We start from the raw sequence: 22,693 nt of genomic DNA, 5'->3' as shown, positions 1-22,693 counted from the left end.
CCATTTTGATAAGTAATGTTTACTGGAGATGTAAGAATCATTGTTTTTCCATCATTTCCTTGGTTAAGTATGATAGCTTTTGAAGATTCAACTGCATTCGCTGCCTCATTTGCATATCACCCATAAAAGGAAAGAACGCCCCCCCCCCATTCGCCGGATTGAATGGATAATTCCTGAATGGTTCTGCCCATTTGCAGCTCATCTCTTGTTTCTTTACTTTTCCCACTACCGCCCTCCTCGCCTTGAATCATCATCATCATCCCTCTTGTCATTTAATCACTCCTGCCCTCCCACTCAATCTCAGACCTTGCCTTTTGTTCTTTCCTCCCCCATTTTGCCTGGCCATGAAGTTGCTTAAAAACTGTTAAATCTTTTAACTTCTTCCAGTTCTGACGAAATGTCATCGACCTCAAACGTTAAACCTGTTTTTTTTTCAAAAAATATACTTTATTCATAAAATTTGCAGCAATACATACAAGACAGTTGTCATATCACATTCCAAACGTACACAATACAGATTATACAATATTCAGGTTACATCAAGTACAGTTCAATGAACACATTGGACATAATGACAGTTCATGACAGTCGAGGGTACCTCATTGCATTACACTCAATACAGGTGATTCATTACAGATTAATTCCAGTTACATTACAGATTGATTACAGGTACATTACATCAATTTGAATTTTACATTCTGCCTGAGGGAGTTTTTAAGGGCATAAGAAATAGGAGCAGGAGTCGGCCACACGGCCCCTCGATCCTGCTCCTCCATTCAATAAGATCGTGGCTGATCTTCTACATCAGCTCCACTTTCCCGCTCGATCCCCATATCCCTTGATTCCCTGAGTGTCCACAGATGCTGGTATTTTCTGTTTTTATTCCTGAAGCTGAACTGATGTGCATATGGGGTTTTTTTATTTCAAAAATGTACTTTATTCATAAAATTTGTGAAGATACAAACAGTACAATGCAAATAATACAATGACAGATCAGATCTGATGAACACAGATCATGACACTCTGGGGAGTCTCATTACTGATCACGGTCTCATGACATCACCGTCTTTAGCTCGTCACACACGCTCCCGGCCCGCGCTGTTTCGGTTTAACGGCCGAGCAGCTTTCAAATCAGCCACCACGTGACCCCGGGCCGCCGTCCCCCGCGGTCAGTGAATGGAGCTTGGGGCGGGGCCGAGCCCCGATTGGTGAGCGGGGATGTCAATCAGCGGGTTCCGACCCAATCGCAGGGGCGGACTCGAGGAGGGGGCGTTAATTGAGGCCGAATATCCGAAGTGCGCATGCCCCGACCCTCCAATCCCCGAATGGAGCGGAGTCGGCGGAGAAGAAGGCGGTTTGATGGGAAAATGGCGGCGGAGGCGGAGAAAGAGTGAGAGATAGGGTGAGTGTGCGGGACTGGGGGCCGCTCCGAGGGAGGGAGGCTGTATCCCCCTCACCCCCCGCGGACGGCCCGAGCCGCCGCCGTGTGGATGGAGGGAGCCCGCAGTCGGTCTCGGTGATCTCCCCCCTCCCTCCGGAGATGGCGGGGCTCGGGGAGATCTGTGGATCGGAGATTAGATCAGCCCGGGTCCCGGGACTGAGAGCCGGAGCTCCTTTAATCAAAACCCCGGCCCCGGGGATTGAATAAACTCCCGGGGAAAACAATCAGAGAGAAGAAGGAACTGAGGGGGGGGGTCTCAGTATTTGATGAACTGAGGGGGGTCTCAGTATTTGATGAACTGAGGGGGGGTCTCAGTATTTGATGAACTGAGGGGGGGGTCTCAGTATTTGATGAACTGATGGGGGGGTCTCAGTATTTGATGAACTGAGGGGGGGGGGTCTCAGTATTTGATGAACTGAGGGGGTGGTCTCAGTATTTGATGAACTGAGGGAGGGGGTCTCGGTATTTGATGAACTGAGGGGGGGGGTCTCAGTATTTGATGAACTGAGGGGGGGGGGTCTCAGTATTTGATGAACTGAGGGGGGGTCTCAGTATTTGATGAACTGAGGGGGGGGGGTCTCAGTATTTGATGAACTGAGGGGGGGGGTCTCAGTATTTGATGAACTGAGGGGGGGTCTCAGTATTTGATGAACTGAGGGGGGGGGGTCTCAGTATTTGATGAACTGAGGGGGGGGGTCTCAGTATTTGATGAACTGAGGGGGGGGTCTCAGTATTTGATGAACTGAGGGGGGTTCTCGGTATTTGATGAACTGAGGGGGGTCTCAGTATTTGATGAACTGAGGGGGGGGGACTCAGTATTTGATGAACTGAGGGGGGGTCTCAGTATTTGATGAACTGAGGGGGGGGGGTCTCAGTATTTGATGAACTGAGGGGGGGGGTCTCAGTATTTGATGAACTGAGGGGGGGGTCTCAGTATTTGATGAACTGAGGGGGGGGGTCTCAGTATTTGATGAACTGAGGGGGGGGGTCTCAGTATTTGATGAACTGAGGGGGGGGGTCTCAGTATTTGATGAACTGAGGGGGGGGGTCTCAGTATTTGATGAACTGAGGGGGGGGGTGTCTCAGTATTTGATGAACTGAGGGGGGGGTCTCAGTATTTGATGAACTGAGGGGGGGTCTCAGTATTTGATGAACTGAGGGGGGGGTCTCAGTATTTGATGAACTGATGGGAGGGGGTCTCGGTATTTGATGAACTGATGGGAGGGGGTCTCGGTATTGTTCAGTCAATCGAGTGCGGGTTTGGGGGCCACTCGGAGGGAAGGATCAGGATCAGACTGCGGGACAGGGGGCCACTCGGAGGGAAGGATCAGGATCAGACTGTGCGGGACAGGGGGCCACTCGGAGGGAAGGATCAGGATCAGACTGTGCGGGACTGGGGGCCACTCGGAGGGAAGGATCAGGATCAGACTGTGCGGGACTGGGGGCCACTCGGAGGGAAGGGGGGGATCAGGATCAGACTGTGCGGGACAGGGGGCCACTCGGAGGGAAGGGGGGATCAGGATCAGACTGTGCGGGACTGGGGTCACTCGGAGCGAAGGATCAGGATCAGACTGTGCAGTTCTGGGGGCCACTCGGAGGGAAGGGGGGGGATCAGGATCAGACTGTGCGGGACTGGGGGCCACTCGGAGGGAAGGGGGGATCAGGATCAGACTGTGCGGGACTGGGGGCCACTCAGAGGGAAGGATCAGGATCAGACTGTGTGGTTCTGGGGGCCACTCGGAGGGAAGGGGGTGGATCAGGATCAGACTGTGCGGTTCTGGGGGTCACTCGGAGGGAAGGATCAGGATCAGACTGTGCGGGGCTGGGGTCACTCGGAGGGAAGGATCAGGATCAGACTGTGCGGGACTGGGGGCCACTCGGAGGGAAGGATCAGGATCAGACTGTGGGACTGGGGGCCACTCGGAGGGAAGGATCAGGATCAGACTGTGTGGGACTGGGGGCCACTCGGAGGGAAGGATCAGGATCAGACTGCGGGACTGGGGGCCACTCGGAGGGAAGGATCAGGATCAGACTGTGCGGGACTGGGGGCCGCTCGGAGGGAAGGGGGGGATCAGGATCAGACTGTGCGGGACTGGGGGCCACTCGGAGGGAAGGATCAGGATCAGACTGCGGGACTGGGGGCCACTCGGAGGGAAGGGGGGGATCAGGATCAGACTGTGCGGGACTGGGGGCCACTCGGAGGGAAGGGGGGATCAGGATCAGACTGTGCAGGACTGGGGGCCACTCGGAGGGAAGGGGGGATCAGGATCAGACTGTGCGGGACTGGGGGCCACTCGGAGGGAAGGGATGGATCAGGATCAGACTGTGCGGGACTGGGGGCCACTCGGAGGGAAGGATCAGGATCAGACTGTGCGGGACTGGGGGCCACTCGGAGGGAAGGGGGTGGATCAGAATCCAGAGGAAAATATGATCCTAAAAACAGGGGTGGCACATGGAGAGGGAATTGCCTCAAACTGGGGCAGGAGAATGAAACGATCACATATTGTGGTCGGGATGGTGAAGAGACATGGAATGTGGGAACAGAGTTCCTCAAACAGTGTATTAAATTCAATATTTAAGGAAAAGTGTAGATTAGATTCTCCTTCACACCGTCAATATTGATCTCATTTTCTGCCCCGCCATAATTAGATATCCTGGTGAATGACGGAGTGATTGAGAAAAGTCCACAGCTGGAAGTAAACAGGGATTGTAGACTGAGGAACAACAGCAGGTGAATCAGCACAGGATTGTGAGAGCAGCAACCAGAGAGAATCCTTCCGATTCAAAAAGCTTCCATAGATCGACTGAGGAGAAAGGTAAGAGAAAGTCCCATTTACTCAGATAAACACTGGTCCTGTAGACAGTCCACAAAGGTTACAAGGTAATGGGGGAAATGGTGAGAATGAGACTGGGAGAGTCTGATCACCGAGTACAATTATCCAGCATGAGGCCGTGCAATGAAACGTGAAGTGAGATCAGTTTCTGTCTCAAAACACACAGTCACAAATGAATCTTGTGTGTGTTTTAGAGAAAAGGGGTTTGATCTAAGAGGTGACTCCAGTCTGAGGCAGTGCCTAGCAGATATACAGTGTCTCCCCGCCCCCAGCACCAACTCGGAAAGAACCCACCTTTATAGCCCCGATAATATCGATATTACACTGTGAGTTAAGGTAGTGCCAGACAGTGTTACCGAATTCAAATATATTTCCTATCCAACAGTCAAAATAAATCAACTTAAAATTCGGAACTGGATATTGGGTTTAACTTAATGTTATTTCCCATCAGTAAATCTATTTCTGGATTTAACAATTGTAGTTGAATTAAATGATTATCATTTAAATATAAACTGGTGATAAAATGATGCGTAAATCTTATTTAATGATTTGTAAAATTTCTTCCAATTGATTATTCTGATACAAAGCACAAAATAATGTTCTGGGTGATCACATGATCCAGCTCCCGGCCTCGGCCGAGGGTTCTTTTTATTAAACTGAGAGCGATGTTTGTCCCGATACAATCCAGATTCATTTCCCTGCTCTTTGATTTGATAGAAGTGTTCAAAATCATGGCGATTTAGATAAAGTAAATAAAGAGAAACTGTTCCCATTGGTGGAAGGATCAAAAACCAGAGGACACACATTAAAGGTGATTGGCGAAAGAACCACATTCAGTGAGTTTAATGATCTGGAATGCACTGCCTGACAGGGTGGTGGAAGCAGATTCAATAATAAATTTCAAAAGCGAATTGGATAAATTGTGTAAGGGAAAATATTTGCAGACCTGCGTGGAATGAGCGGGGGAATGGGACGAACTTGAATGCTCTTACAAAGAGCTGGCACAGGCTCGATGGCCTGAATGGCCACCTTCGATGCTGTAATCATTCCATTATTCTATCCAATTCCCTTTTGAAAGTTACTATTGAATCTGCTTCCACCACCCGTTCAGGTAGTGCATTCCAGATCATAATATCTGGCCACATCAAAATGAAAATCTCTTCATTTCCCCCACCCCCCCGCCCTGGTTCTTTTGTCAATTATCTTAAATCTGTGTCCCCTGGTTATCGACACATATTAATCTTAAAAGCCTTTTTCTAACCATCCGTTTATCGATTAATAAATATCTTTAATCTAACTTAACAGGTATAAATAGAGGACCGTGTTTTAATATGTGATTTTAAAACATCACTGAGACAGGTCCTTTAGATTAAAGTACAAGTCTGGCGTGTAAAGTTACTTTCATATTATAAAGAGATCATTTTCAGTAATACCATTGTTAAGAAATGGCGGGGTTATAATATGTGTTCTATGAAAAACAAATATAATTGCAGCGACACAAAGTTCAAAACACTTCTTTCCATTTGCCGGCTGTAAGTTGTCAGCGAGCTCAAGGAACGGAAACGAGATCTGTTGCATCGCCCCCCTCTGCTGACTGAGGTTTGTAACCTGGAGACTTGGGGGGTAAAGTAGATCTGTTGCATCGCACGCCTCTGCTGACGGCGGTTTGTCATCTGGAGACTGGAGGGTAAAGTCAATCTCCCCTCTTTCTCTCATCACACACACGGTTCTGGGTGGAAACCAGATGGTGATCAGAATTAAAGATAAAACCTAATGCAGAGAATCAATCAACACCAAATGCGGGTGACCCCATTATTCTCAGGTGGATGTTAGGGTCGAATTGTAACCCAGATCTACTTTAATCAAAAAGCACTGGGATTGAAGAAGCCTTCTGGTAAAAAAATCACACTGAAGGGGGAACTGAGTGGGTCTCAACATTTATGCCCGAGTGACACAAAGTAAAAGCAAAATGCTGAAACTCGCAGAGACAGAAGCGAAAATTTTCCGTTTGTGGGAACCTCACTTCCTCCAACTTTGGATCGATATGAGGAAGAGGTTTCTGATCCTTTGCCCCGAGACGCCACTTGCTGTGTCTGATCCAACCTGTGATATGGACACGTGTCTTCTGGCAATTTAACTTGTTCAATCCCAGTCTGTGCCGGATTTTACAAATCGTTGATGGTTAAAGGTCGGGTTTCATCATCCTGGCACTTCTCTCCACACAAAACACTCAGTCACTCACTGATGTTCAGAGGCATCTTCTCTCTCTCACACGCATTGATGTTCAGAGGCATCTTCTCTCTCTCACACGCATTGATGTTCAGAGGCATCCTCTCTCTCTCACACTCATTGATGTTCAGAGGCATCCTCTCTCTCTCACACTCATTGATGTTCAGAGGCATCCTCTCTCTCTCACACTCATTGATGTTCAGAGGCATCCTCTCTCTCTCACACTCATTGATGTTCAGAGGCATCCTCTCTCTCTCACACTCACTGATGTTCAGAGGCATCCTCTCTCTCTCACACTCACTGATGTTCAGAGGCATCCTCTCTCTCTCACACTCATTGATGTTCAGAGGCATCCTCTCTCTCTCACACTCATTGATGTTCAGAGGCATCCTCTCTCTCTCACACTCATTGATGTTCAGAGGCATCCTCTCTCTCTCACACTCACTGATGTTCAGAGGCATCCTCTCTCACTGTCTCTCTCACAGGGTACACTGCCATCGTGTGGTGACACAATGCCTTCCCCAAAGTGTGTGACACTGTATCATCACCCGTTTGTTTCACACTCCACCCAATGACATTAGACAGGAACAGGAGGATGCCGTTCAGCCCCTCGAACCTGTCCCGTCACTCTATTAGATCGTAACCGATCTGTACCTCAACTCCATTTCCCGCCTTAGCTGCATGTCACCTTAATATACCTAATAAAAGGGTAGATTTCATTACCTGTTACTTTGTGCTGAAAACAGAATCTGACCCTATTGGGGAACTGGAAACCAGGGACACAGACAGACTCAGTGAGTGAGGAAAACTGTGGGAGATGGTGTTTTATGTGGGCAAGTGTGAGGTCATCCACTTTGGATCAGAAAAAGACACATTCCCCTTTGTGTCTGGAGAGGCCCCGAGAGATGTTTCCCCTCAATTCCCCACCAACTATCGATAGTTTCAGTGATTGGGTTTATCCTAAGACGAAGAGTGGGCCGTATTTCTGGTCATTCATTCCTTTCTGGTGCAAAAACACAAAAGGAAACGTGGCTCCGCCGAGGCTAACAAAAGAGATTAAGGATAGATTCAAAGAAGAGTCATATAAAGTTACCAGAAAAAGCAGCAAACCTGAGGATTGGGAGCAGTTTAGAATTCAGCGAAAAAGGACCAAGATGATTAAGAGGAAAAACAGAGTATGAGAGTAAACGTGGAAGGAACATAAAAGTGGACTGTAAAATCTTCTACAAGTATTTAAAAAGAAAAAGATTAGTGAAGACAAATGTGAGTCCATCACGGTCAGAAGCGGGAGAATTTATGGTGGAGAACAAGGACTCAGTGGGTTTCACTGGGCAGCTGTCTGTTTCACACCTGATGTGGAACGTTGATCATAACACTCGTGAAATGCTCGATCCCAGAGCTAACAAATGTTGTACTGATGGGGGAGGAGGGACTTGGTATCATGTTTAACAAGGCAACGCTCTCCTCATTTTAATATTTCTGTCTAACTTCATATTAATATATTTATTACAGAGCATCAGAATCTGGGAATCTGTCACCACCATGGCTGAAGGTTCAAATAGGGGAGGAGATCCAACATCTTCAACAAGAATGAGAATGGACACAGGTAGGTTCAGAAAATTCATCAAAATATAATTTCTGACCTCACAAAGGGTCCAGATCACGAGCAGGAACCTGCAGCTCACCACAGGAAGAGGTAACAGCACAGATACTGTGCAGATAGAGGGAAGTGAGTGACCATCCAGAGGGACAGTGCAGTCACAGGTGGAGGGATCTCCTGAGTACTGGAACTGTCCAATAGATAACTGGTGTTGGGTACTGTAAGGTGGATAGAGACAGTGTCTCAGAGGATTAACAGTGTGAGACCGGGGAGCAGGTGGACACCCCGAGTGGGGCAGGGGTGAGAGGCAGGTGGGGCACAGCAATAGGAAAGCGATAGTGGTGGGAGATTCTATAGTCTGGGGAATATACAGACTCTTCTGCAGCCCTGAGCAGGTTCCAAATGGTAAGTTGCCTCCCTGGTGTCAGAGGGAAAAATTTCCAGGAACAGGTGGGACGATCTCTGGAAAGGAAAGGGGAGCAGAGAATAGTCATGGTCGGACCCAATAACATGGATAGAAATACGATTATACAGGTAATATTGAAACTGAGGCTCGACACATTAAACAAGGCCTTCAGGTGTTGATCTCTGGATTGTTTTACGGTGGGCCACTTAAAGAGGGAAATATGCGGCAGGTCAATGTGTGGCTGGAGCAGGAGGGAAGGGTTCACGGTCTTGGGGATAGAGTGAGTTCAGGGAGAAGGGAAGGGACGGTCACGGTCTGAACCGAGCAACAATGATTTTACAGACTGGGTGAATGGAGCAGGAGGGAAGTGTTCACGGTCTTGGGGATAGAGTGAGTTCAGGGAGAAGGGAAGGGACGGTCACGGTCTGAACCGAGCAACAATGATTTTACAGACTGGGTGAATGGAGCAGGAGGGAAGGGTTCACGGTCTTGGGGATAGAGTGAGTTCAGGGAGAAGGGAAGGTACGGTCACGGTCTGAACCGACCAACAATGGTTTTACAGACTTGGTGAAAGGAGCAGCGGGAAGGTTTCAGTTGATATGACTGGAGGGGGGGAACTATCTGGATCTGAGATTTAAGCGTGGAATTAATAAAACTGTTGGGGCAGGAACAGATGATTTATGAAGTAATGAAATGATATTGGCAGGAAAAAGGGTAGGAGGTTTTTAAGTATTGAGAGATAAAGTTATGGATGTCGAGGGGGGAAAGAAAAACGAATTATAGGTAAATTACCCCCAAAATCGGAGTTTGGATTCAGTTTTATGTCTGTGAATGTACAAATCATTCCAAACACATTTGGAAAGTCAGAATCATAAGAGATATGGTCCAGGAGCTATCAGACCACATGGTTTAGGTTTACACGGATTCAGCGAAATCTTCCTGGTTATATCATTTTGCGGGGAGATTAATGAAGATTCTAACACTGATGGTGTTGGTGGGAATGTCGGTGTACTGGAGGAGGATGTCAGAGATAACTAGAGAAGGATTTGGATCTGAGAAAAATAGTCAAAGTGAAGAAGCCAATGGACCGACAACCAATGCGGTTAAATGAAGTCAGGGAGGAGACTTTGGATATATAAACGGATTAGAAAGAGACAAAGAAATGTATCTGTTCAAGAGGGAGAGAAGGTAAACCCGGTAACTGGAGATCAATTAGTGTACGTCAGCAGTGGGCAAACTCCTCGAATCTGTAATTCCAGGTTGAATTAGTGAACATTTAGAGATACAGGGGATGATCAGGGGAGGCTGGAACTGATTCGCTGTAGACAAGTCGTGTTTCACATATTTAAACACCGGTTTTTAAGAATTGACTGTACGGAACGATGGAAGGCAGCACATGCGGTGTATATGGGTTTTCAGAAGGTGTTTGATGATGTGACAGGAGGCTTCAGCCGTTTGGTATAAGAGGAAATGTAGCCGCCCGGATAATGTGTTTAGTTTTCTCCATTTTTGTTCACAGGTCTGAACCCTGCAATCACTGAGTTCCTGACAAAGTGCGACGATTACCAGCTGTTCCAGTTGACGAAATTCTACCGGGACAGACTTGAACAGGTGATTGAAGAGGGGTTGGAGGGACTCAGTCTCATGTTAACAGGCGAGGACCATTTCAATGGGCAGGAATATCACGTAAGTGGAATGGACACAGAATGAGTTTGGATTATTTAAATGTAACAGAAGTGACAGAATATCACATCTTAGAATCATAGAATGTTACAGAACAGAAACAGGCCAAATAGGGAAGAAATGGATAAAACTGAAAATATTTGAATCTGAACCAATGATAGGAAGAGATGATAATACCGAATGGATCAGTCAATATCTGTACAGAGAAAGACAAGGGAAACGACAACAGCAACATGCATTTATATCACGCGTTTAACATAATAATTCGTCCCAAGGTGCTTCATAGGAGCGATTATCAAACAAAATTTGACACCGAGCCACATGAGATATTCAGAGAGGTGATCAAAAGCTTGGTCAAAGAGGCGGGTTTTGAGGAGCGTCTTAAAGGAAAGGAGAGCGAGGTAGAGAGGCGGAGACGTTTAGGGAGGGAACTTTCAGAGCTTGTGGACTCGGCAGTTGAAGGCACGGCCACCAATGATGGAGCAACGACAATCGGGGATGCACAAGAGGTCAGAATTGGAGGAGTGCAGAGATCTGAGGGGTTTGTAGGGCTGGAGGAGGTGACAGAGATAAGGAGAGGCAAGGACATGGTAGGATTTGTGCACAAGGATGAGAATTTTAAAATCGATCAGTTTCCGGATCGGGAGCCAATGTAGGTCAGCTAGCACAGGGGTGTTGGATGAACGGGACTTGGTGTGAGTTAGGCTGCGGGAAGCAGAGTTTTGGATGAGCTCAAATTTACGGAGGCTGGAAGGTGGGAGGCCGGCCAGGACACCATTGGAATGGTGGAGTGTGGAAGTGACAAAGGGATGGTTTCGGTCTTCCCAATATTTAATTGGAGGAAATTTCCTCCGGATGCAACTATTCCGATGCTCTCCTGGCCGGCTTCCCATCCTCCGCTTTCTGTAAACTTCAACACATCCAAAACGCTGCTGCCTGTAACCTGTCCCTCCCCCGTCCCGCTCACCCCTCACTCCTGTGCTCGTTCACCTATCGCAGTTCTCGAATGACTTCAATTTTAAATTCCCATCCTCCTGTTTAAATCACTTCAAGGTCCTGCCCCTCACTAGAATTCTCTCTTGCTCTGACTCTGGCATCTTGTGCCTCTCCCCATCGCCCTACCAGCGGTGGCCGAGCATTCCGCAGTTTTTGGACCCAGGCTCTGGAATTCACTCCCTAAAATCCTCCGCCTCTCTATCTCCCTCTTCTCTTTAAAATTTGATTCTTTATCCAGCTTTTGGTCATCCCTAATAATATGCCCTCCTTTGTCTCAGGCCCATTGTATGATTCCACTCCTGTGAATCGCCGTGGGACATTTTTCTATATTAAAGGTGCTGTGTTGTTGTTGTTGATAAATCAAGATGTTTACAGAATATTTTGCCCATGTTCAGAATGGATCAGAACCCGGCCCAGTGATTACTTTGTGTTCAATATAAACTGGGTGATCCCATCACGGAGCAGCTCCTCTCCTTCTGATTCTCAGTCTTTGTCTTTCACTCCACTCCTCAATATATTCATTATTATTCTTTACAGAAAGTCACTGAGCTCGCGGAGAAGGGAAACAGGGCGGCAAGTTCCAAACTTCTCCTAAATCTGGTGATGGAGAAAGGCTCCCGGGCCCGAAGGGTGATGTGGGAATCCTTTGTGAAAATGCACAGATTACCAAAGTTGGATAAAATACTGAAAGAGATGCAGGAACTTGGTACGGTAAAATCACACACTGAATTCAATTTCAGATTGAAACACTGCAGAATTTACTATAATATTACACAGATCTGATTTCATGAAAGCTCATTGATTTAAACAGGTCCTGATCCATTTGATTATATGAACATCGGACGAGGTTTATCTGAAATACCCAGTCACCTGAAAGGTAAGTGATGAAATGGAGATTTCAAACCGTTTATTCCACTTCTGAGAATCAGAATGTTTGATTGTAGTTTTTTGTTTTGAGATTGTCAGAATCTTGGAATCAGAAGTTCAAAGGGTGGAGGAAACAGAAAAAAAGTTAATTTTCATTTGTTGTTAATCCTGTGAAACCGCATGCATCTGGCAGGATCCTAATACACTGCAGCACTTCATACACATCTGTGAGGTGCCCTGGCATCGCAGGAAAAGAATGTTTTGCGTAGCTTGAAGTTAAAAGTCACTCCGAGTTTTGAATTATTAGTGAGTTTGTATTACTCCAATTAATCCAACTACATACACACCTGGCAGGATCCTGATACACTGTGAATCCCCATACACACCTGGCAGGATCCTGATACACTGTAAATCCCCACACACAAAAGGCAGGATCCTGAAACACTGTGAATCCCCACACACCAGGCAGGATCCTGATACACTGTGAATCCCCATACACACCTGGCAGGATCCTGATACTCTGAATCCCCATACACACCTGGCAGGATCCTGATACTCTGAATCCCCATACACACCTGGCAGGGTCCTGAAACACTGTGAATCCCCACACACCAGGCAGGATCCTGATACACTGTGAATCCCCATACACACCTGGCAGGATCCTGATACACTATGAATCCCCAGACACACCTGGCAGGATCCTGATAAACTGTCAATCCCCACACACACCAGGCAGGATCCTGATACACTGTGAATCCCCATACACACCTGGCAGGATCCTGATACACTGTGAATCCCCATACACACCTGGCAGGATCCTGATACACTGTGAATCCCCATACACACCTGGCAGGATCCTGATACACTGTGAATCCCCATACACACCTGGCAGGATCCTGATATACTGTGAATCCTCATACACACCTGGCAGGATCCTGATACACTGTGAATCTCCGTACACACCTGGCAGGATCCTGATACACTGTCAATCCCCATACACACCAGGCAGGATCCTGATACACTGTCAATCCCCATACACAGCTCCGATGTGCCGCACAGATGTTCTGGGCTCACAATTAATGAGCAGTGCCATGAGCCAGACGTTATGGGTTACCTGCTCCCCGGGAAATCTGCCCACCATCAACTGTAGGGAAAGAGGTGGAGAAATGCGAAACATTAAAATGTTTTCATTTCACAGAACAGAATGAGACATCAAAGTTTTCAATCTGCTCTGAGAAGATGTACAGATGTTCACACAATTGATCATTAATCCTTGGAGGATTGTGAGGGAAAGACAATGTTCAGGGTAATTAGGAAGTTATGGGCTTGATTTAGAATGGCAATGAAAGAGAGAACCTAATTCTACTCAAATAATAGTCCTTTAACGCAGGATCTTTTTAGACCCAATATAATGACTAATGGAAACAGATTTGTAATTTCCCAAACCTGCATTATAGGAAATTGAGACCAAAATGAAACAATGGAGTATAATTATTGGGAGAACAGTTGAAATGAACTGTGAATGTTTTCTGCACTAACATTACACTGAATGATGTGGGCAGTAATTCTCATTCTAATCGGTGACATGAAAGGACTGTTCGAAAAACACATTCAATGTCGGTGTGAAACTGCTGAAAAATTGTTGACAATTTCTGAAACACAATATAACAGGAGAATGATGAGGGATAGGAAAAGGCCATTTGGCCCAATTAAGCCTGTCCCTGTTAGAGAGATGACCCCACCTCCCCCTCCTCTCAGTGTATCCACAGAAACACGTTCAATTATCTCTTCACCCCACTTACACTGTCCCTTTAGTGTCCTTCCCATGCCCTCGGGCCCTTTGGGTGAGAAAATTACCCTGACTTCCCTTCTCCATTATTAATTATTTTGTGAGCCTGTTTCCTGCACTAATGTTCTGAATTCCATTAAAACATTTCAATACCAAAGTTTCTTGCCCAAACAAAATACATCAAACCCTCTCGCCATTCCCTCAACCTGAACTCTAATATCTTAAATCATCTTTCTGATTCCCCTCTGTACCTTCAGAATGGCAGTAATCCATACCTGTGATCAAATGACTATAGAAGTACAGGTAATACCACACATAACCAACCCGAGTCCCGTTTCTAAAAGTTTCCCCACCACCGAGGTTAAACAGAGGGACTTCTGTCTATTCACAGTCTGTCCCTCTCCCAGTGCCCACAATATCCCAGATAACCTGCCAGAGGTCTGATACAATGATATTGGGACTTCTGTTAAGAAACGGAGAGGTTTAGGGAGGGAATTCCAGAGTTTAGGGCCTAGGCAGCTGAAGGCAAATCCACCAGTGGCGGAGTGATGGAAATCGGGGAGGCGCAAGATGCAAGAATTGGAGGATCACAGGACTGGAGGAGATCACAGAGACAGGGAGGGGCGAGGGCCATGAAGGGATTTTAAAATACGAATGAGAATTTTAAAATAGAGTCTTCCGAACCGGGAGTCAATGTAGATCAGTGTGCACAGGGGTGATGGGTGACCGGGTCTTGGTGCGCGTTGGATACGAGCTCAAGTTTACAGAAGGTGGGAGGCTGGTCAGGGGAGCCTTTGAACAGTTGAGTCTTGAGGTAATAGAGACATTCATGGGGGTTTCAGCAGCAAATGGGCTGAGTGGGTAGAGGAGGCGGGTGATATGGAGGTGAAAGAAGGCGGTCTATGTGATGGAGAGGGTGAGGGGACGGAACCTTTTCTCAGGGTCAAAGTGGAATTTCTGTCCATTCACAGTCTGTCCGTCTCCCAGTGCCCACAATATCCCAGATAACCTGCCCGAGGCCTGATATAATATCAGTGGGACTTCTGTCCATTCACTGTCTGTCCGTCTCCCAGTGCCCACAATATCCCAGATCACATGCACGAGGTCTGATACAATAACAGTGGAACTTCTGCCCATTCACAGTCTGTCCCTCTCCCAGTGGCCACAATATCCCAGATAACCTGCCCGAGGACTGATACAATAACAGTGGAACTTCTGCCCATTCACAGTCTGTCCCTCTCCCAGTGGCCACAATATCCCAGATAACCTGCCCATGGTCTGATACAACAACAGTGGAACTTCCGTCCATTCACAGTCTGTCCCTCTCCCAGTGCCCACAATATTCCAGATAACCTGCCCATGGTCTGATACAACAACAGTGGAACTTCTGTCCATTCGCAGTCTGTCCCTCTCCCAGTGCCCACAATATCCCAGAGAACCTGCACAAGGTCTGATACAATAACAGTGGAACTTCTGCCCATTCACAGTCTGTCCCTCTCCCAGTGGCCACAATATCCCAGATAACCTGCCCGAGGACTGATACAATAAGAGTGGGACTTCCGTCCATTCACAGTCTGGCCCTCTCCCAGTTCCCACAATATCCCAGATAACATGCGCAAGGTCTGATACATTAACAGTGGGACTTCTGTCCATTCACAGTCTCCCTCTCCCAATGCCCACAATATCCCAGATAACCTGCACAAGGTCTGATACAATAACATTGGGACTTCTGTCCATTCACAGTCTGTCCCTCTCCCAATGTCCACAATATCCCAGATAACCTGTCCGAGATCTGATACATGAACATTGGGACTTCTGTCCATTCACAGTCTGTCCCTCTCCCAATGTCCACAATATCCCAGATAACCTGTCCGAGATCTGATACATGAACATTGGGACTTCTGTCCATTCACAGTCTGTCCCTCTCCCAATGTCCACAATATCCCAGATAACCTGTCCGAGATCTGATACAATAACAGTGGAACTTCTGTCAACTCACAGTCAATCCCTCTCCCAATGCACACAATATCCCAGATAACCTGCCCGAGGTCCGATACAATAAGAGTGAAACATCTGCCCATTCACAAGCTATCCCTTTCCGACTGATACCCAATACCCCAATTCCCATTTCTGCAACAGGTCAGCACCACTGACGGTTTCATAAATTATTCCACGAGAACCTCTAGTTTCGTATAAAAGAATCACGTTTGGATTTGTAACGAGATGTCCATGGTACAGGGCAGGGCTGATAGTATTAATCATCAGAGGGAAAATATCACCTTCATAGAAATCTCCATGTTCAGTAAATATTAGAATCAAGTGAGGATTTGAAACTTTTCTCAGCCATTATTCACTTTCAAGCGAGGTTTCCAGTAATAGAGTTTAATTTCCTGCTCGCACCTCTATTGAAGCTGGGAGTTCAATTTCGGAACATTTTACTGAATAGTAAAGTGATATTGAGAATTTGTTTTTATGTTAATACAACTACCATTGAGAATCACTTTCTGTCTGTTCAAATTGAAGATGTTCAACAGAAACACAAGGAAAGACTCCGGGTCCAAACTGAAACACTGAGAGTGAACACGATCCTAATAAAGGAGAAGGTTAAGATTTTCCAGCTGGTCACTCTATACACTGAGCTAACGGTCATTTCTACTGTTCGAGATCGGACACTTGTAGAACATGAACTGCTGGCAAGAGGCCGAGACCATGAAGAGTGGAGAGAGAAACATCTCCGGAGAGAACTGGAAAAAATCCGAACTGACCAATTGTTCGAGAGCAGTTTTTCCCGGAGAAAATCCAAATCTGGGAGTTCAGCAGCAGTGAGTGGAGTCGCGGGGATTGGAAAAACAACAATGGTACAAAAGATTGTTTATGACTGGGCCACTGGGAAAATATACCCACACTTTCAATTTGTTTTCAGTTTTAAATTCCTGGATTTGAACGCAATTAACTGTAGAATAAACCTGAGGAATCTGATACTAGATCTGTATCCTTACTTTAGGAATATTCTGGGAGAGCTCTGGAAGAACCCAGAGGGATTACTGTTTATATTCGATGGTTTAGATGAATTCAAGGACAGTATCGATTTTGATAACAATCGGATAAATACAGAGGCTGATTACATGTGCACAGATCCTGAAGACCGGTGTGAAGTGTCTGACATTGTGTACAGTTTAATACAGCACAAGCATGGTTAGTAAGTTTGCAGATGACATCAAGATTGGTGGCATTGTGGACAGTGAAGAAGGTTATCTGGGATTGCAACGGGATCTTGATCAATTGGGCCAGTGGGCCGATGAATGGCAGATGGAGTTTAATTTAGATAAATGTGAGGTGATGCATTTTGGTAGATCGAATCGGGCCAGGACCTACTCCGTTAATGGTAGGGCGTTGGGGAGAGTTTTCGAACAAAGAGATCTAGGAGTACAGATTCATAGCTCCTTGAAAGTGGAGTCACAGGTGGATAGGGTGGTGAAGAAGGCATTCGGCATGCTTGGTTTCATTGGTCAGAACATTGAATGCAGGAGTTGGGATGTCTTGTTGAAGTTGTACAGGGCATTGGTGAGGCCACACTTGGAATACTGTGTACAGTTCTGGTCCCCCTATTATAGAAAGGATATTATTAAACTAGAAAGAGTGCAGAAAAGATTTACTAGGATGCTACCGGGACTTGATGGTTTGACTTACAGGGAGAGGTTAGACAGACTGGGACTTTTTTCCCTGGAGAGTAGGAGGTTATGGGGTGATCTTATAGAAGTCTATAAAATAATGAGGGGCAGAGATAAGGTCGATAGTCAAAATCTTTTCCCAAAGGTAGGGGAGTCTATAACGAGGGGGCATAGATTTAAGGTGAGAGGGGAGAGATACAAAAGGGTCCAGAGGGGCAATTTTTTCACTCAAAGGGTGGTGAGTGCCTGGAACGAGCTGGCAGAGGCAGTAGTAGAGGCGGGTACAATTTTGTCTTTTAAAAAGCATTTGGACAGTTACATGGGTAAGATGGGTATAGAGGGATATGGGCCAAGTGCAGGAAATTGGGACTAGCTTAGTGGTATAAACTGGGCGACATGGACATGTTGGGCCGAAGGGCCTGTTTCCATGTTGTAACTTCTATGATTCTATGATTCTAAGCTGCTCCCAGGATGTTCAGTGCTATTGACCAGCCGCCCCACTGCATTACATTTATTGGAAAAGGCTGAGATCAGTGTCTGGGCTGAAATCCTGGGATTTGTTGGTGAAGAACGGAAGGAATATTTCAACAAGTATTTTGAAGATCAGACGGTGGCAGCAGCTGTTTTCAAACATGTGGAGGAGAACGAGATCCTGTACACCATGTGTTACAACCCTTCCTACTGCTGGATCCTCGGTCTGTCACTGGGTCCCTTCTTCACACAAAGAGACAGGAAACAGCAGCGAGTTCCCAAGACCATCACCCAACTATATTCCTACTATATTTACAACATTCTGAAAAACCATGGCCGAGAGATTGAATCCCCCCGTGATGTGTTACTGAAGGCCGGTGAGATGGCCTTCACTGGAGTCTCCGAGAAGAAGATTGTGTTTAGAAATGGAGATTTGATCAAGTACAATCTGCAACCTTCCCAGTTCCTGTCTGGGTTCATGATGGAACTTTTGGAGAGAGATGATTCTGCCCAGAGTGTGGTTTACACATTCCCGCACCTCACCATCCAAGAGTTTGTAGCTGCACTCGCACGATTCCTGACTCCAGATCCAGGGGACATCCGGAAACTCCTCAGTGAAGCCCACAGCAAGGAAGATGGGCGATTTGAGATATTTCTCCGTTTTGTTGTTGGTCTCTCCTCCTCACAGTCAGCTCGGCCCCTGGAGGAGTTTCTGGGTCCATTTCTTCATCAAACGATCTGCGGAGTGATTGACTGGGTGAAGGAGAAGGTTGAAGGACAGATTGGAAAGACAGAGAGTGAAACTGGGAAAAGGAACCTCCTGAACACATTCCACTACCTGTTTGAGTCTCAAAATAAAACACTGGCTCGGGTCACAGTGGGATCGATGGAAACACTAACATTTAGTGGATTGCGACTGACCCCGATTGACTGTGCGGTGCTGTCTCATGTCATTGGACTCTGTGATACAATAAAACACCTCGATCTACAGAAATGCTCCATCCAGTGTGAAGGACTCCAGCGGCTGGGAACCGTAGTGCACAAATGCCAGGTGTTGAGGTAACTGTTTATTTGTCTCTAACTGTTAGGCCAATTGTAAAACAGGCACAAATTTTATTGTTGCTCCATAATGAAGGGAAAGAAACAGTTCTGTTAAACCAGAGAGAAGCAGATTCAACCCAAACATGACAAATGATAAGAGGATCGGTTAGTAATTCCCTAAGGACTGAAGAATCTAAAATTGATCCTTGTGAACGAGTCGGGATTTTACAGTCTTTATCGGATCAGTAAATACAGGTCACTGAAAGAGTCTGATAATTTAATTGCATTAAATAATATTTATTGCTGTTTTTTTCTTACTGTCGGAGATACGCCCATTGAAGAGATTTCTTCTCACTATTACTTCCACGTTGGCCAACACTAACTGAGCAGTCTGTGTGTCGGAGCATCCCTCCCTCTTACCGAGGTGTGGGTGCAGGTGACACCGGACTGTCAACGTGTGCAGGAGAGGGAAGCAGAAACTCCAATCATTCAGTAACAAAGAGCAAAACACAGCTTTCGGGCACACACCCGTCAATGGGCGGGCTGAGCTTTCCCCGTTGGACGTCGGTATGTTATCTTAACTCATCAATGACACTGCCCTTCACACTCTCCAATACATCCACCATCTCTTCACCCAGCTGGCAGCACTCGTGCCTCTGAGTCAGAAGGTCGTGGATTCAGGCCCCTCGCTCATTAATCCAGGCCGACACTTCAGTGGGATTTGTGAACTAAAATCTGCCGGTAAAAAGGTTCCAATCGAACGGGTTGTGGGATATGAGCCCAGGAGTACAGACACACACCGGCCAGCGGTGAGGCCCCACACACAGCGGGAAGCTCCTGGGTGAACCAGGGGCAGTGTCGGGAATTACCCATAATCTGCCCTCATTTGTGAGAGGCTCTGTTCGGCGACGGAACTTCAGAAAATTCCCAAGAACTGTCAGGCCCGTTACACCTGAACTAAATGTAGAGCCAGTTTAATGTGATAAAACAGAGAGACTCCCCTCCCCTATAATCTCGGAGTGCAGGGACATTGAAAACTTGTAACAGAACACAATAAACGTTCCTTGTGACATAAAATCCTGTGGGACGGATTTTACAGCAGCAGTTAGCGTCGTTTCACAATATAACTCACCCCGAGATATTATACAGATTAATATAATACTGCATAAAGTACAGATAATCACCGCTTTATCATTTAATTCGGGGAAAATCGCCCCATTCCCATAAAATCTGGAATTTAAGAAGCAGCAGAAATGAGAGAAGTTTCCCCAAACATGACGGGACCGGTCACTGACATCCAGGAGGGTAATTCTGATCATCAGGGGATGAGACCGGAATAAGGGACATTTAAAGGCTTCACACAGACAGCAGTTTATTTAATAAATACATTTACTGACAGTCCCTGAATATATGGAGCGTCGGACAGAGTGCGATTCATTGTCAGTGACAGGGAAATCTGGTTATTAATTTCCAAAAGATTTTTCAGTGTTTCCTGTAATATCAGAGAAAAATTGTATCAGATCGTGGATTGGATTCAGTTTGTTTCTCACTCTCGGTCTGTTTGTGTTTAGACTGGGGAGCAATAAACTGGGAGATTCAGGAGTGAAACTATTGTCTGAGGCTCTGAGGAACCCACACTGTAAAATACAGGAACTGGAGTAAGTATCAGACTGTGTGAGATTGTGTTTATAATAACTGGATGCTGGGCACTGTATATTAATGTCAGTATAAGTAATAATAATACAAATAAATACTGGGAATTTACTCTGATTCCTGTTATCTCTGATCGTCTCTGTCTCTTCCTTTCTCACTCTGATCTGCAGGTTATGTGATAACGATCTCACAAATTCCTGTATCAAGGATCTTTCCTCCGCTCTCACGACAAACCGGTCACTTACGGGTCTCGACCTGAGCAATAATAAACTGGGAAATTCAGCAGTGAAACTACCGTCTGAGGCTCTGAGGAACCCGGACTGTAAAATACAGAAACTGGGGTAAGTACCAGATTGTGTATATTAATTGGATGCTGAACATGGTACATGAATGTCAGTATCAGTCATAATAATATAAATAAATACTGGGAATTTACTCTGATTCCTGTTATCTCTGTTCGTCTCTGTCTATCTCCAATTTCTTTCTCTGATCTCCAGGTTATGGGGTAATGATCTCACAGATTCTTGTAGCGAGGATCTCTCCTCCGCTCTCAGTGCAAACCTGTCACTGACGGTTCTCAACCTGAGTTATAATAAACTGGGAGATTCAGGAGTGAAACTACTGTCTGCGGCTCTGAGGAACCCGGACTGTAAAATACAGGAACTGGAGTATCACTGTGAGATTGTGTTTATAATAACTGGATGTCTGACGCTGTATATTATTAGTAGTATCAATAATAGTGTTTTTAATAAACACTGTACTTTATTATCGGTGCCAGTAATAGTGTTATTAATAAACACTGTACATTATTATTAATGTCAGTAATAGTGTTATTAATGAGCACTACTTTATTAGTATTAGTAATCGTGTTAAACACTGTACATTATTAGTATCAGTAATAGCGTTATTAAATTCTGTACATTATTATTGTCAGTAATAGTGTTATTAATAAACACTGTACATTATGATTAGTATCAGTAGTAGTGTTACTAATAATGTACAGTGTTTATTAATATCAGTATCAGTGTTATTAATAAACACTCAGGATTCACCCTGATTCCTGTTATTTCTCTTTCTCTGATCCCCAGTCTGACTGATGTCGGTCTCACAGATTCTTGTACCGAGGATCTCGTCTCCGCTCTCAGCACAAACCGGTCACTGACGGATCTGTCCCTGGGATCAAACTCCTTCACAGACCGATCTGTCCCCGCTCTCCGCTCCCTCATACTGACCCGCAAGAGTCTGGAGCGGATCGGGTGAGTGTTTGTGTTAATGTTTAATGTAATAAATAAAATATCAGTGGGATTCAGTCCCTTTTATGGGTAATATTTATCTGTAATTATTATTGAAATATTAACCCCAGTCTCCCTGTTATTTACACTGTTGTTCAATCTGTTTTTTTCCTGTTTAATCTTTAATCTGTTTCAGGCTGTCATTGAATCAGTTCTGTCCAAACGGAAAGAGACACCTGGAGTCACTGCGGGAATCCAGACCCGGACTGAGAGTGGAAATATGAACATTTCAATTTATAACCATTCCTGGTCTCATTATATGAACATTTCAATTTATAACCATTCCTGGTCTCATTATATGAACATTTCAATTTATAACCATTCCTGGTCTCATGATATGAACATTTCAATTTATAACCATTCCTGGTCTCATTATACGAACATTTTTGGCCGATTCTCTGTCCCTCCCCTTTAACCGGCCGCGCTCCAGGTTTAAATCCGAACGGCCCTTTAACGGTTTCCAGCTCGAGCTGAGCGAGCGTCGTCTCCCATTGTGACGTCAGAGACCCAGCGACAGGGTCACGAGACTCAGTCACCCGGTCCCCCAGCGCTGATTCTGCCGGATATCCGGGGCTGGATGGTCCCCAATGGGGCACTGGGTCAATGTACAGACAGGAAGGGCCCAGGGTGGGGCTCAGTCTGGGCTGCAGTGGGACACTGGGTCAATGTACAGACAGGAAGGGCCCAGGGTGGGGCTCAGTCTGGGCTGCAGTGGGACAC

The 22,693-nt window shown here is 46.0% G+C and overlaps 1 protein-coding gene across 1 annotated transcript; it reads left to right on the top strand.

The window, feature by feature from the left end:
* Positions 1-1,306: 1,306 nt before the first annotated feature.
* On the top strand, positions 1,307-22,272 carry LOC137317693 (NACHT, LRR and PYD domains-containing protein 3-like). Its single transcript, XM_067980870.1, is given in 13 exon segments — positions 1,307-1,402; positions 4,091-4,257; positions 8,017-8,110; positions 10,030-10,196; positions 11,727-11,895; positions 12,001-12,066; positions 16,369-17,048; positions 17,977-19,046; positions 20,600-20,686; positions 20,852-21,022; positions 21,179-21,349; positions 21,770-21,937; positions 22,110-22,272. Coding segments are annotated over 11 exon segments (2,901 nt in total). The 5' UTR covers positions 1,307-1,402; positions 4,091-4,257; positions 8,017-8,046; the 3' UTR covers positions 22,198-22,272.
* Positions 22,273-22,693: the final 421 nt, after the last annotated feature.

This window comes from Heptranchias perlo, unplaced genomic scaffold (genome assembly GCF_035084215.1).
Source record: "Heptranchias perlo isolate sHepPer1 unplaced genomic scaffold, sHepPer1.hap1 HAP1_SCAFFOLD_63, whole genome shotgun sequence".
Classification (NCBI taxonomy): Eukaryota; Metazoa; Chordata; class Chondrichthyes; order Hexanchiformes; family Hexanchidae; genus Heptranchias; species Heptranchias perlo.
Note: the sequence above shows the minus strand (reverse complement) of the source record. Positions and strands in the feature narration are given on the sequence as shown.